Source organism: Sebastes fasciatus, chromosome 14 (genome assembly GCF_043250625.1).
Source record: "Sebastes fasciatus isolate fSebFas1 chromosome 14, fSebFas1.pri, whole genome shotgun sequence".
Classification (NCBI taxonomy): domain Eukaryota; kingdom Metazoa; phylum Chordata; class Actinopteri; order Perciformes; family Sebastidae; genus Sebastes; species Sebastes fasciatus.
The window spans coordinates 10,615,583-10,632,433 of record NC_133808.1 but is presented as its reverse complement, the minus strand read 5'-3'; the positions used below and the strand labels follow the sequence as shown (position 1 = coordinate 10,632,433).

General features: G+C 42.0%; 1 protein-coding gene across 2 annotated transcripts; it reads right to left on the bottom strand.

Moving 5' to 3' along the window:
• Positions 1-9,042: 9,042 nt before the first annotated feature.
• Positions 9,043-15,214, bottom strand: gpr18 (G protein-coupled receptor 18). 2 transcript variants are annotated; one of them, XM_074658684.1, is made up of 2 exons: positions 15,027-15,214; positions 9,043-13,540 (listed from the first exon to the last, which is right to left on the bottom strand). In XM_074658684.1, exon 2 carries the CDS (start codon positions 13,531-13,533, stop codon positions 12,517-12,519), a length of 1,017 nt encoding a protein of 338 aa, XP_074514785.1. In that variant the 5' UTR covers positions 13,534-13,540; positions 15,027-15,214; the 3' UTR covers positions 9,043-12,516. The 2 variants fall into 2 exon arrangements, with proteins under 2 accessions (XP_074514785.1, XP_074514786.1); XM_074658685.1 differs by having other exon boundaries at positions 9,043-13,582; positions 15,008-15,184.
• Positions 15,215-16,851: the final 1,637 nt, after the last annotated feature.

Here is a 16,851-nt window from a genome sequence, read left to right as displayed (position 1 = left end):
TTTTACATTTAAAGGATAAAACAAAGTTACACAAGGGAGAAATTAAGTTGTATTTATACTTCGGCATAGTGTCAACTGCGTTTTTAACCTCAACTGAGTTAATTCCTCGCTCATTGTCACGACCAGGAGATGGCCATTTAGTGAAAGCAGTAATATTGCATGTCTCTTGATAACTGAGTGGTGCCCTGAGTCTGCGGAGAGACATTAGGAAGGTGCAGGCTGATCGTCTGAAAGATAGGACTAATGTCACCTAATCAGATAGACCATTATGTATTAGTGAAACTACAAAACAGTTTTATCTGACAAGGGCCAGGCCACATTACCTAAATTAACATTTTGCAAGCGTGAACATGGAAGACCACAGAGGCGAAGGGAGGGCTAGGACTGCGGCCTGCGCTTAGACATTCGGCAGTAATTATTAATTTATGATTGTCTCTGGTCTTAATGAAAATGAAAGCCAGGAAAGAGAACAGGGAGGGATAATGTGGCGTGAAATTGAGTTTCATTTGTACAGGGTCCACCTTTTAACTCTGCGCTTCTTAGGCGGAAATGGAGCCGAGCGCTTCCCCCTCTCTCTCTCTCTAGAGAATGTATTTTTTTTTTTTATCATGCTCTCTCTCCTTTCAGTCTTTCAGTCAAAGCGTGTTCATATCCTCTCATCCCTTTGTGATGTGTGGGGCCAACACGCCCTTTAACATCTCCATTACTCTCATAAGGCCTTTTCAAAATGACACAAGGCTCTTTGATGTCTGATAACTATGTCAACAAGTTTCTTGAATGGAAATGTCTCCGCGCAGTGCTTCTTTAATGTCAACAAGGCAGCAGAGAAAAGGTCTCGGACCAGGTTGGCATGAGAGGGGGCCCGAAGAAAGGTAGATTGATTTACAAAAGATTGTGCGAAGCATAATGCCCTGTTGATATAATACAAGATGCTTGTGATATACTGAAGTGATGACGGTTTAACAGCAGGAATGATGGAGGTGAAAAGGGTCTTTGCAGAAACATGCAGAGACGATGGGGATTAGAACATTTGTACATTATTTTGTAATGTTTTAATTTAACAATTATCCTAAATACTTTAATCCTGGCCACTTTAATCCAGAACTACTGTAGCTTGTGGGTAAACCAATGCACAATAAAAGTCCATTTTGTTCTAATTTTAATTACTGAAACTTTTATAATAATGCATCACTTCTGTTTTTTGCTGTTTAAAGAGGACAGGTGTATACTTGTATTTTGGGTTTCTGCTAGAACATGTTTAAATATTTTAATGTTCAAAAAACGCATTATTTTTCTCATACCGGCTGTGCTGCAGGTCCTCTTTTCACCGTCTCACCCTCTGTCTGAAACGCTCTGTTAATGCTCCTCCCCTCCTCCCGAAAATCCCAGTCTGCGCTGATTGGTCAACTGGCCCCCTGTGCTGTGATTGGTCAACCGAACCAAACTCTTCGGACTCTGCTCTAGCTAGCTTTGTTTTGAGGGCGTGCCAAACTATCCGCTATCAGGTATTATGCAAATGTTACCTGGTGACATCACTACGTTACAGAAGAAAAGGTGGGACTTCAAGCAAGGCGTTTCAGGCAGTTCAGGAGCAGTGTGGGGGAGAGTTACTCCTTTGGCCTGGACTTTGGGCTTTGTAACTTTGCAAACCTTTGCACAACAACATGCACAAAACAACAAAAAGCACAAAAGCATAATAGGTCCTCTTTAATTACTTAAAGCTAGCATTGTGCACAGTGTGAAATTACTTTTTTTTGGCCACTTCGGGGCAGCATTTTCACATCTCACCCTCAACTTCTAAGTTGATAGTAAGGAGTTGAATACTAACAGGCACGGAGCAACATTAGCATTCAATTAAAGTTGTGTTTCTGGCCACCCGATAAAAGTAAGTTCAATATTCACTCTCTTTTAGCTCTGTTTTTGGTCATCACCAGTTCCCGAATGAAATATCTGGCTCTTTGTTGCTGACTTTGTCTGTTGTTTGGTGCTGGCTAGGTAGCGTACCATGGGTTTTTCTAGCTTCTTCACTGAAAGGCTGCTGAATAAGACACTGATAACAGTGGTTGCACGCCTTAAAACCCAAACAATGAGCGGGAAGATGCTACAAAGCTCATTCCGACTGGGGAGCTGTCTAGTCGGGAGATTGACATCTGATTCATTGTTAATATAAAAATATTGATTATTGCCATTTTAAGTAGTTCCTACCCTCCATGCCTTGAAGATTTTAAACCATTCAATGTATAAAATTACCATTTGAATTATGTCATCACAGTAAACATCAATAAAGGGAGTTCCACAAAATGAATCCCTAACACAAAGGCTTGCTACAATATCAATAACGTATATTGCTCTTGCAGTAGTCTTGTTGTCATTTTTTAAATTAGCTACAACCACTAAGCCACTTTATGTCACGATACATCAATACGATGTTTGACTTTGAAGACGCTTCAAATCTGAAGTGGCGTCTGTGAGCTTTCACAAAATTACTCACAGCACAGGAGTATCCAAATCACCAGGGTTGGTTATATTAAGTCAATTACATTTTTACAATTGTGAGCGAGGGATGGTTAATTTAGTTTGACCCAAGAGCCCCCGACACTCCCCCAGATAGCAGATGGATGAGACGAGTGACCACAGGCGTGAGGGAGTGTGTGTCTGAGTGTGTGTGAGCCCGCCGGATTAGTCTTCATTTGGTGCCTCTGTCATAAGGGAGGGGAAGACCGAGTATTGTGTGGCAGAGCAAAGAAAACACACAGGGTCAGTCGAACACACACAAACACAAGCGCGCGCTATTAACCTCCCCCCCTCCCCCCAGCTCATCAACTTTATTTTGCAATCTTCCCTCAGAACCATTAGAATACCCTGAAGAAATGACTTTCCAATTAAAGGGGATCTAGAAGAAGAGGGGTTTTTTTCTTTTCTTTTTTTTTTTTTATCTCCGGCTCCTGGAGTTCTTTATTCCAATAATTTAAATTGGAATTGATTTTTCAATTTACCCGCTGACTGCTACGGACAGAGAGCGCGGGGCCAAATAGACCTACGTTCCCAGAATGTTTGTCTTGACAGCGCGCTACATGTAAATCTGCACAGGCCGCCTAAATAGCAATATATTTCCTCCTGTGAGAACAACCGGGCTGGACAACACATTTAGGCCTTGTGTGATTATAGCATCAGGTATTTATTTATCTGTGGTGTTTTGTGGAAAGGTTACTCTGATTTCCCTCTAACGCAGTGGCTCCCAACCTGGAGGTCTCAGAGGGTACGCCAGCATCTGTCTGCACTGAGGTTGTCAAGACTTAGACTTGCACATGTAGCCTATAACTAAAATCCTAATAACACACTTACTGGATAATTTATACAAAAGTCTGTATTAGGGCTGTCAAAGTTAACGCGATAATAACACATTAACGCAAAATTGTTTTAACGTCACTAATTTCTTTAAAGCATTAACACAATCGATCTTTTGTGGTTGTAGCAGGTTCAGTTTTAAAGCTAGAACTTACAACTTAAAGAATCCATTGGTACCAACCATGTCATACTGGCTTGTCAGGAAGGTGGTTAAATAACGCTCCAAACTTGCGCTAAATCTTGGCGAGGAAAAACTGTCATGGCCATTTTCAAAGAGGTCCTTTGACCTCTGACCTCAAGATATGTGATTTATAATGGGTTCTATGGGTACCCACGAGTCTCCCCTTTACATGCACTTTATGATAATCACATGCAGTTTGGGCCAAATCATAGTCAAGTCAGCACACTGACACACTGACAGCTATTCTTGTCTGTTTGGCTTTAGTTTGCCATGTTAAGATTTGAGCATATTTTTTATGCTAAAGGCAGTAACTGTGAGGGTTTCTGGACAAAATTTGTCATTTTTTTGTGATGTTAATTGATTTAAAATAATAAATATATACATACATTTGTATAAAGCGAGCATATTTTCCCACTCCCATGTTGATAAGAGTATTAAATACTTGAATAAATCTCCCTTTAAGGTACATTTTGAACAGATAAAAAATGTGCGATTAATTTGCGACGAATCATGATTAATCATGGACAATCATGTGATTAATCGCGATTAAATATTTTAATCGATTAACAGCCTTAGTCTGTCTATAAAACCATTTAAAAAGATAGATTTTTTTGCTACTTCATAGGCCACATTCTTTTTAAATCCGGTATTTCTGCACAGATAAGATCAGGCTACACTAATATTATTAGTATTATACTACTGTGGGATCATTGTGTAATCCAAACATTTCCAAACAGTCCATAGCATTGTAAAGTCAAAATTTATTTAATAAAGATAGATGTAATCATTTCCCAAATTCACAGCATGTTTTTATCTAACAGAACATTCTGCTTCAAGCCAGATTTGTTGGCGTTTAGCCTTTCAAAAAAATGTTTCACTGCGGTCAAAAACCTTTTCTTAGATACAACTAAGGGGGCTTCTAGGGAACCACTTCTCTAACAAGTCAACACTACTTAGCCAAGGGAACCATTTCATTAATATTCGAAAACAGTAGTCATAATATTAGCAGTGTGTTTATCCGACAGACTGCTTGTAGATTTCCTGTTTATGGGATTTTATCATCACTCAGGCCAATCTTTACCATCACGCAGCATTTCCCACAGTGCAGGAGGAAACAGTAGTCTGTCCCAGGCAGGGAGCTAAGCCCTCACATGTTTAAGTTTGACAAACTACGCCTATGAACTCCGCAACAACAGCCGCTCCAGCTGCGTTCTAATGAGCATTTATTGTGTCTCTACTACAGCGGGCGCTTTGGCGGAGCCCGCTTCAAAAAGCCGACCAGATTCTACTCGAGCTGTTTTACAGATGCGCCCAGAAATCCGAGGCCGTTCTTCTGTGGACGAATGGTTCTGTCTTTTGCTCCTGACAGCTGCGCGGGCTTGTTGTTCGCTCTCTCCTGAGTTGTTTTAATAAAGTTGTGCTGCAGGAGTAGTGAGAGAAGATTAATGGACGCACAGGAAGTGTGGCAGTTGTGAGAGGATGCAGGACAGAGCGGGCCAGCAGCCATCTGTTCCCTCTCCTTTACAGCTCTCTTAATGGAGAAACAAACCAAACAACATGGATCTGAGCCCTGCAGACAGACACACACACACACACACGCGCACGCACGCACACCTCAGTCGCACACAGCTAAACACAAAACATCACTTTATGTGACAGAGATGAGAGCTAGGCTTTTGTCATTGTATTCCCCCTTGTTGGATGTGTGTGTGTGTGTGTGTGTGTGTCTGTGCTTTTTTTTTTTCTACCTTTCAGCGAAATAAAGTTGGGTGTGAGCCACGGCTGTGAGATTTAGATGAAAGACACAGCCTGGATGGAACGTGATTAAGAGATATGTTCTTGAGGCAAAACAGGACTTGGCATTTGCTGAGACAAAACCTAATCAAATTAAAGCAAAACACAGCCATTGTTGTGGAGTGTGTTCTCCGCCTGTGTCACGTTTGAAATGAAACACTGTAAAATAGATACGGGCTTGTGTGTGTCTGCGCAGCATCACCGGCACCGGCGTGGTTTTATTCAGATTTACACACAGGCACTTGACTAATGACGGTTGTGCCCAATGATGCCTAAAGCACTTTATAGAGCTGTCTGGGTTATAAAAAACGTTTACTATGATGGAGCCGAATGGCTCACTGAAAGAGTATTATTGTTTACAAGTTATTGTTTTAGATTAATTCACTCAGCAGAATTGTTAAACGCTCTATCCAACAGGCATGGTCGCCTCCGGTTCATTCTTCCGCCGGTAAGTATTTTGAAAGAGTTCCCACTCTTTACTGGTGTTCATTATTAGCCTATAATGAAATCTATAGTCCAACTGTTTCTCATTTTGTTTGTTTGGAATGAACGCAGACCGTGTCACGTTAAATGACAACATGCATCGTCTCCCTCTTTCTCCCAGTGAAGACATCTGTATGACATGATGAAGTTTCCTCTCTGAGTATCAATCCTGTAATTGAGCTCAGGGAGAGGAGACGTGATGTGCACACAGAGGAAGTGGAAGGCCTCTCTCTCGCTCTCTCCCCTCCATCCCTTCTTCTCTCTTCTCCTTCCCTCTCTCTCTCACACACACACACACAAACACATACCGCAGGCTGCATCCTCCTTCCCCCCCCCCCAACCTCCCCGGGGCACACACACACAACTCTTCCTCTCTACCTGCTTTTACATTGAATTTGTCAGTCAGCTCTCTTTAGATGCACTTCAGCTGAAATGAGTGCATTAGCATTAGCTGCCATAATATCACTCACTGCTCAGGGCCCAGGCCCGAGCCGAGAAGAGAGACAGTCTCACAACATTTCACAACGCTACATCCTGAGCGAGACAGCTTCCCCGGACCTACAACGTCTTTACTCGTGTCTCTTTATCCGTCTCGTAATGTTCCGCTCTCATTCTGCTCCTGCGATACCCGTGGATCATGAGGAAACTGAAGTGAGACCGGATTAAATATTAACACAACCTGACACAGTCCCCACCGGAGCTCCTATTCCACTTCGCATGATACAATTAAAAACATTCCCACATGCATTGAGCGGAGCACTTGTCAAGAACATGCTCCTTTACAGACTTAAAATAAATCTTATACTAATCTATGGAGAACCTGACAAGGAGGAGGCCAAGGTTTCCATGCAGGCACTTAGCTGAGTAGAGAGTTGGAAAAAAAAAAAAAAAAACACAGAGAGAGATGAGGGCCTTACATTATTTATACGTGCTAATGGTGGCTGTCTGTGTGTGTGAATCAGCAACAGAACAATCTGCTAAAATAGACACACAGCTGTAATCAAGGCCATACATTTCCCCTTCTTCTCCTTTTCCCTGTTAACTGCCGGGTCAATTGGAGTCAGTTTAGTAGCATTTGAAACTCTCGCAGTAGATTATCTCCTTTTAATGGAGACTAAAAGACAATGCAGGAGTGGACTGCCATTGCCAAAGGGAAAAGATTACCCCTGCACAGCCACCCTGTGTACAAAAGGAATACCTCACACAGCTCCTACTGTACATGAGATATCATTGTACACCGATAAGAACAATAGCTCATGTGCTTAACCTAGTTTTGTCCGCAAAAGGAATCCATTAGTCTTATTGTGCAGCCCTTAAGCTCCGCATCACAGGGGGGAACCCACTGTTGCACCGCTACATCCACGCACATGTGCCTCTCATTTCCTATGGCAGTCCAGAAGTATCCTTCAACATCCTATTGTAAAGTTTACCAGGGGAGAGGTTCAGTGTATTAAAGTGCCCGGAGAGAAACGCTAAACGATGTAAATGCAGGCAGCTGCTTGTTGCTAATGCCGTACAGTAGACGAGGAGGCCCAGGCGAGGCTGGATGTGTACAGTATCTATATAACATTATGGGCTCTCTTTCATGTCCTCGTGCGCTCTAATGGGAACAACATGAAGACTAATGGTATAGTAAAAGTGTACGGAACAGCGCTTCAAAAACCAAACTGCGACATATTTTGTTTCTGTTTCAAACACAACAACACATTTTGGGTGGCAAAAACTGTTTTGTGGTTATATTATGAATGCATGTGCTAAATTAGGTCACGTGAAAATATTACGATGGCTTAAACCACTATTGATATTTAATAGTCTTTAATAGGCTTCCCTATCTTTTTTGTCTGACGTGCCCCCACAGGCCCCAACTCAAGTACCTCTCCATTGACACCACCTGTCATGTTCCAAATATGGTCATTTGAATTGGTTTCATTTAACACTATTAAAGATAGGGTTGGTAATCTTTAGAAACTAGCAAGAATATGCTAGATTTTAAAAAGTATCCGACCGAAAACCTCAGCCCAGTGTTGCCAACTCTTTTCCAATGACAGTAGCTAGCAGCACGAGCTCCAAAAGTCCCTGAATCTAGAGAGAAAGACGGCAACACTGACACTCCGTCTTTTTAGGCCTCTCTCCAAAGCCACTCCCCCAAAATTATCATTATGAACGTAAACGAAGGTAAAAGAACATGGCTATTGTTAAAACTCACAGCTGTCAGGCTAATAGCTTGTGACACGCAACGAGTACATGGGCAGACTGCGCACAGGTAGGCCGTCCAATCATTACATTCGAGCCGAGTGAAATGATTGGACTTGGGTTTATTACAGTCCTGTGACAGCCACAGATCCCTATTTTTTTTCTTTTTCTTTTGTCAGAGCATTTGATTTATTAACTACTGTAACGAGATGTAACGAGAATTCCACAAATATAACAAAAAATGTTTACCAACCGGAAGATTACCAACCCTAGCTTTAATTTCCATAAAAAGGATATTGTTACAATAATTTTACAATGTTTTTAATACAATTTAACTGTCGATGTTGAGGTTGGTCTGCATTTGTAGTACTACTACTTGGAGTGGCATAAGCTGGATATTTCTACCATTTATCCGATACTCAAACTATTTCCACTGTTTATACACTACTTTTAGTTAACATTTATTCATTACTGTTAGCTATATCTATTTCAGCCATGTATCCATTTATTTTAGCTAACTGATTAGACTTTGCTTGCTAACATTGCATTGTCAATGGCAACACATTGGCAACACTGCATGTGATTATCATAAAGCGGGCATGTCTGTAAAGGGGAGACTCGTGGGTACCCATAGAACACATTTTCATTCACATATCTTGAGGTCAGAGGTCAAGGGACCCCTTTGAAAATGGCAATGACAGATTTTCCTCGCTAAAATGTAGCGCTTGGAGCGTTATTTAACCTCTTTCTTGACAAGCAAGTATGACATGGTTGGTACCAATGGATTCCTTAGGTTTTCCACGATGCCAGTATCTTCACTCTAGCTTTAAACCTCCGAAAGATCGATTTTTTTCTACTTTTTCAAAATAATGGAGCCATTCAGCAGTCTTTACACATACAGTAGCGTCTGGCGAATGCAGAAGTGCCCCTCGTGTAGGCTGTTCACCATATTTCCTTTTTCGTAGTCAGAGGTGTCATTTCTCTGAAATCTGTTTCAACATTCAACATAGCAAGGAACAAAAAAGAACATGTGAGACACAAACTCTTGAGAAACACTTTTAATCACGCTAAAGATAAGTAGTCCAACAAAGCACTATTTAGAAAAACAAATACAGCAACACTGTCTCTGATCATCATTTGATAGTGTGCTGACACGCAACCTCTATTAAGCTGTCTTCAAATATGCAAAAATGATATGATTTTACAATGATTACATATTCACTTCCCCAGCTGGCTGGCTCCAAGCGTCTCCATTTGTCATCGACTATTGTGTCCAATTATATGATTAGCTTTGAACACTCCAGCACTTCGAGAGCTCTCGTGTGTTCTGCCGCGCAGAGTGATTCACAAACAAAGTCATTACAACATGTATTCACACATATCAAATAACAAAACAGATGGCCACTGCGCTCGCCGCCTGATTTGTTTTCCACACGAGTGGTAGGAAAAAAAAAAGAAAAAAAGTATTTTGTGTGAGCTGTGTTTAATGCTGACTGTTTTTATTCCCAAAGAAGAGCAGCTGGCTGTCGCGCTGTTAGATCAGCTCCTATGAAAGACAATCTTGTTTTCATTAATTTCTCTACAACAAAGGCACTTGTTGGGAAGATTTAGAATTACAGCGGGTAAAGCTTCCGGATAATTCATCACAGGGACTTGACAGGAAACTTAATTGTTTTAAATGCCAGTTGCTGTGAGCAGCGTGGCTGGTTTTTCTTTGATGTCTAACAGGTGGGACAGATAGACGACCCTCTGATGTTTCATTTGACCTCTGACCTCTTGGTTATAAATCCACTTGTAGTCCAGCGGCCAATAAACCCATCATCATGTGATGAACTGCAGTTCCCAGAATTCCATGTGAGATGAAAATCTTGTAGTCTGCCTCCTCTTATTAAATACTGTGTAAATCTAGCTCGTCTATATCCCACCGTCTGGCCACTTCTTGACCCATGAACACTGTACAAACCAACCAAGAACCACATGGACTCCCAATGTCGTTTATCCTTTTACCACCATATTACATCAACGTATCTCTGTGAGAATTTAACTGGGCTTACTAACTTTAAGATGTGAAAAAAACATTAAAGGTGCTAAATGCGAGATTGGGGGCATTTCTATTGCCTCTGCACGGCTCTCAACATGGCGACGGCTGAGCTGGTGGCTCGTAGCTAAAAGCGCTAACAGCGAAAACAACGGCCACAGTGCTGACAGAGCTAACAGTATTATTTCAGCTGTAACAGCCGTGAGCTAGCCAGTGGGGCACGCTCACATGCACTAACATGCACTAAAAGTCAGCCCGTTCTAATTCCCAGGGCGTTAAATATCGAGGCTTTGTCGTGACCGTCGGCGTTCGGTACCGCCACACACGGCACCATTTAGCGCTGGTATGAGACACACCGGGAGTTCCATTAACTATAATGTAAACGCATCCGCTGCAACAGTAAGCGCCCCGAGAAAGTACGCGGGGAGTTTGGTGACGTAGTTTAAACAGCGAAAAGACACCCACCAGGCGGGCGGGAGGGGAGTTGGATGGGTCCAACAAACACAAGGCTTTCATCCAGGAGTCCGCTGTTTGTGTCCTGTGCGTCACGTTATATATCAGCTGTTCCGTGTTCACAACGTTCAGTGTCTTCTTCACTGTACAAACGTAGCAGTTTTAAGCCCAACCATGTAGTTCTTTCCTAAACCTAACCATAGTTGTTTTGTACCTAATCCTAAAGTGACGCCAAGGGTAACTATAGTGGTTTTGATGCCGAAAATGAAATGACAGTATGCAGCACTAGGTGACGAGTTAGGAGGAGAAGAAACTCAAATTACAACACCCACAGAGGGAGAGCAACTTCATTCTCTGCTCAGGTAGACATTACTCTATATCTTTACATAGCAAATAGTTGTTTGCTTCTATATTAATGTCCTGGATATCGTATAGCGCACCTTTAATATAACCAGAATCTGAATTGCAGAGTACAACGCATTGCATTTAGTTTTTGCAATTGATCAGCCGTACGATAACCATTCGGAGAATTGGTGCATGTGGTCACACCACAGGGCGCCTTGGCTGTCTAATTGCATGAGACACTACATAGTTACTCAGCTACACTGACTCACTGTCTAATCCAGTTAAGACTGTGTGTAGGTGTGACAGACACACTAACTCGATTATTTTAACAGTTGGCAACACCAAATCAATTCTTAGCTCGCCTGATGTTTGTGCAGGACACCTATCAAAACCGCTCTTTCATTTAAATTAAACAGTCTCTTCATTTTAGATGGGACTGTCACACATTCAGTACCTTCTAACGCATCACTTGTCTCGTCCATTTGAGGAATAACTCCGGGATAAATTGCAGGATCTTGCATCGTGCTGCTTTAGATCTGACATTAAAGTCTCTCCCTGTGCAGAAAAAAAGGTTTTTCTCTTTTAAGGTTAAGGTTGCTTTAAATCTAGTAAATAGCCTCGCTGACATCTCTTAAAGGACGTTACTGTAAATGCACTTTCAAGTGGCTGAATCATTTAACATCTAATCAATACGATTCACATTGCGCCATAAACACACTCTTGTCTGACTCCTGGTTGGGGAAGCTGTTACGACTGTAGTTAACAACTTCTCTGTGATGAGGTGGAATGGTTATTTCAAGGATCAAAATGCAAATATTTGCTGTTTTTAAAATCAGTTCTAATGTAATAAAATGCAGAAACACAAAAAAGTATAAAGAACTCTAAAGCAGAGAATCAAAAATGTTGCACCATCCACTTTAAAAGTAAAGAAAAGCACCATTCTGTGTTGCTCTGGCAGGTAGATGGGGTCTAGCTGTGCCATGCTGCCATCACCTGGTAGACAAGTTAACAGCAACGTTAAGGACGATTGTGGTGTGTGTGTGTGTGTCAATATTAAGTCTTGTATCAAGCGGTCGGGCTTAAACATAGACTTCACAAATATGACACTCAAGCATATGCATGACATCATGCAGCTTTGCTGGTTATATATAAACCATGATGCAGGACTGAGGTGCTACAGAGGCGAAGTTACAAATATGGTGCAGCGAGCAAACGAAAGCAGCAACCTTTTAAGAGCCCACTATCATTTCCTGTTGGTTCCCCCCACACCCGCCCCCACGTGGAGACAGTCAGGCCCTTTATAGGTCTTGGTTGACACGGCTGATAACAAAAGCAAACACTGCGATACTGTGGGCTGTGTTCTTAATGATCATGAGCTTTATTTTCGCCTGCATGCGTTACACCTGAGCCACAGATACTCTCGCTTTGTCTGCCAGAGCAAAGATGCACAAAAAACATCTCAAGTCTCATGGGTGAGTCAATCAGCTCCGAACACAGATGTTTTTCGCCACAACAGCAGCACTCCCATACTGTGAGTGTAAATTACACCTAGGAAATTAATTGCAAAGTTTTGATCCTTTTGATAATGAACCATGTACACAGCGAAGCATTCAGTGTTACATTGTGCCAAAGCATGCACATGTATTCTGTATCAGTTTGATGTGAAAGTTTGATGGTGGTTTCATATCATCTGGGTCAGGTTACTCATTGATCGGGTGCTGCCAGTGTGCGTGTGCCTGCTCTTCCGTCTCACACTTCGCAGGTAGTTCCTGTACAAGATCACGCTGATCACCCTGTCCTGGAACTGCTTGGAGACGATGTAGAACAGAATGATATCTAACACCGTGCTCAGGTTCATCAGGAACGTGGTGAAGACCGCCCACGTGCTAAACCCCCCGTCTTTGCCCGTCCCCACCAAACGGAGCACTAAACACACGTGGAACGGCACGAAACACACCAACATCTGGACAATCAGCGTGATGATGATCCGGATGGACTTTTGCTTCACTTTGGGTTTGAGCTTAGAGGTGCGGCCGTGGATCAGATTATCCACGATGACGATATAGCAGCCTATCATTATGCATATGGGCACCAAGAAGAAGAAGATGAGTCGCACAAAGTTGACGGGGTTGTCGTTGCGCATGTAGATGATGTCTTGCATCTTGATGCAGGTGGTGAAGTTGGAGATGCGATCGGGATCTTCCTCGGAGAAGAGCAGGGGTACGGTGCTGCCCAGGGTCATCAACCACACGCCGAAACTCCCCACCATGGCCTTTGGGACGTTCCTCAGCTCTTTGCTGTGTTTGGGCTGGACGATGGCCATGTAGCGATCGGCACTGATGAGAGCGAACAGCCACAGAGCCATGCAGGGGTAGAAGATGGTGAGAGCTGCGCTGATTCGGCAGAAAATGTCCCCGAAGGGCCAGTAGTCCAGGTGGTGGTACACCATCCTGAAGGGAAGCAGCAGGATGAAGGTGAGGTCCACCACCGCCACGTTTATCATGTAGACGGTGACGGAGTTCTTCTTCTTGGTGGTGAGAGAAAACACCCACAAGGCAGTGATATTGACGATGACTCCTATGACGAAGACGAAGCAGTAGAAGATCAGGCCCGCAATGCGGTACTCCACCGGCCCCTGCTCCAGCCGAACGTCACCAGACTCCACAGACATGTTGGAGAAGTTTAGATCCAGCCTCATTCTGAAACTTAGAAGCAAGATGTTGGTGTTTAGTTCCATTTAGCAATTCCTTTATCATCATTTTTTTTGCTCTTTATAGCCCATTTGTTTTCATGATTGGAGTTGAAGTCCTGTTAATTTACTTATGTTGAAAGGTCATGTGCTTCTAGCAAAGTCTTAATGGGGAAAAAGTGAAATTTGGGTATGAAAATTGATTAAATCTAAGAAGGGTAGTTCCAGAGGAGAACTTTGCGTTTTGAGTCCTAAACAAGTCATAATGCACTCAACCCACACGTTTTGCATACTGCAATTTGTCTTTTGTTGATCACCGCATAGTTTTTGTTCGCAAACGAAATTATCTTTGGTGTCATTTTGTCCAACTGGCGCTCAGTAACGTAACGTTAGTTCTTCATAGATTTCTCCTGCAACTTGAGTGGATGCTGTCGGATCGGTTCAAACAAAGTGGATCTGGGGAATTAAGTGTCGACTTAGTGAGTGAATGGCATCAATGTTAGTTGATTCGTGGCACACTTTTTAAATGACATACTTTCGTCAAGTCAAGTCTAAAGTCATCAAATTTGTGACTCAAGTCCAGGTCATGTGATTCGAGTCCACACCTCTGGATATAATTCATTATCAGCTCCTAAAATAACACCGAAAAGGTAAACATTTGCTTACTAATTACAAGTTTGACCAACATAATCTGTTATATGTCAAGTTCTAAATGATCCGAGGAGAAAGACCAAGTAATGCGACTTACCTTTGAACATAATGTAGAAGTTGTCCCTCACGAGTCCAACTTGAGTTTGAAGTCTAAGAAAAACAACAGAGAACATGATAAAACTACATATAAGTGTGATTTTCCTTTCAGCTAAAAGTAAAGTAAAAAAGTTCTGTGTTTGCGAGAAAAATAAAATGTGTGAAACAATTAGTTCTCCGGAAGAAACACCGGGGGTGAATAAGCCAGAGGCCACTTCTATATATGAACACGTACATATCTGTGTTTTGCAGATTTGCAGAACCTGCTGCTCGATAATTTGAATACTTATTTTTAAAAGCAGTGCAGCTGCACTGTGAAAGACAGAGGAAGAGAAACAGAGAGTGCCTGTTGAGATGTGTCATTAATTAAAAAGTGCACAAACAAGCCAACAAATAGCGAATAAATATGCGTGTACACATTTCACTGTAATCTGCGGTGAGGGTAACGATAAAGTGGAAGTGAGATCTGTATCTCTGAGAAGTTGATGGTTTGTCTTGATAAGAAATCATGTGACTTCTTTTCCGTTGTACTGTCTAGTCTATGCGAATTGTGGGCGATCATTTAAAATCAGAAAACCAATGAATGTAAAGCTACCGAATAATCAAATAAGTCAAGTTTGTTCAGGAACTCAGCACCAAAACCCAAACACAGCGTGTGACTATAAAACATGTCTGCCAAAATGACTTCTTCCCATCCACACGAAAGGTCAAACAGATCAGGTAGCCTTGCCTGAACAACAAAAAACTGCACTTACCACAGAAATCACACAAACATCTTGACAAGCTCGCACCAACAGGTTTATGAAGCGGCACGGCGATTTATCGGAGCACTCAGCCAAAACAGGGAAGTGAATGCTTTCTCAAAGGGTAATGTGATGGAAATGGTGGCGAGGCTGAACCCAGCGTAAAGCCCCCCCACCACTTCCTGTCTGCGCTGTAGTTTCTAGCACTTTAGATTCCTTTACAGTATCTACGTAGTTGGAACACAAAGGGGGCTACAGCTTTTCCACAGTCTGCAATTACACCCCCTTAAAGAAAATGATGTGCCATTAGAAGTGGGAGTGTGTTTGGCAGGCAGAGAGATGGCAGATTTAGGGCGAGTTATTGATTGGAAAAGTGGGGTCTGTCACAGCACATTAGTTCTCAGGGGAGTAATCCACAGCAGGTTGCTGTGAGAAGCATCTGCTGCTGGAGAGAAGTAATTAAAAACAGGATGTTGAGGCAGTTGCCATATAAACAGGAAATAAGACGGTGGTAATAGACACTTCACGCTGATGCTGTGAGATGGTTTTACACCACGTCGACTTAATGGATGCAAAGCGCATACCTCAGGTGAAAAGCTCAAGGTCAGCCCGGACCTGGATTGAATACAGATTAATGTGTGTGATTAATGCGTGTGTAACAACTATGAATTAGGACATTTGGCTCAGACAACGTTGTGCAATCAAAACTTCTTCCCCTGCTCTCCTAACTGGTGCTTTCCAAGCCGGTTATAGATCTTGTGAAATTGAGAGCAAATCTTCCCACAACTTACAGCATTTCCTCCTTTGTGCTGTCTGGCTGCTCACCACTGTCTATAAAAGGTTACATCTATTTATCACATATTTTTATTTCTTTCCATACATTATTTTTTTTTATGACAATGTTTAAATGGAAGCTGCTCATTCAGTCTAATTCTAATTCCCGGTAAATAACTATCTATCGGCTTGTCCTCTGGATGTGTCTTAAAAAATCTCACACCAGATGGCTCTTTGTGTTCATTGCAATATGTTGTTATGACAACAGTCTGTGTGATGTTTTCCTCTCTTTGATACTTGTCATGTGGTTGCCTCCTCCACGCCGTAATAAATCATAGGTCTTTATTATTATTATTATTATTCAACTGTATAATATATATAATAGAAGTGCATTTATACATGACAGGTATCTATCTTCTGTCTTTTTGTACTTCCCTTAAATCATTTTATTTGATACTCTGCCATTCTTGTTTATCAAACAAACAAAGATGAATTGATAGCCTTGTTACGCCTGTCAATATGTAGATCTGGTATAAGTGTGCCTGTGAAAAGCCCATTTAACTTCCTTTACGTCGCCTCTTTACCCTGTTTCACACTGTCCTCTAGAGGCAGAAAATAATCACTACAGAGGTTGTCAGAGGTTCAGGTAGCAGTCAGTGTCTAATCATTGTCTTGAATAATCCATTTCTCATGTGCAAGTAAGACTATAGGCTGAATAAGGTAATGTTTTAACAGTAGCAATTAATGCAGAAGGTGACTTAAAGCAGCACTGGGTAGAATTGGAGCAAATATGATTAAAAAAAGATATTTTTATAAAACGGTCACTATATCCTGACAGTAGTGCATGAGACAGGCAATCTGAAAATCATGTTCCTCTGTGTCCTAATTTTTTAACATTTCACAGACCGGAGGAAAACAACCAATCAGAGCCGAGCTGGAGCCTTGCCATTTCTGAGCAGCTGTCAATCACTTGCGAACTCCGATCAAACGGTCAAACTAGGCAGCGCTGATCAGATATGAATCAATATTCTGTTACTGTAATGCCTATTTCTCGCCTCAAATG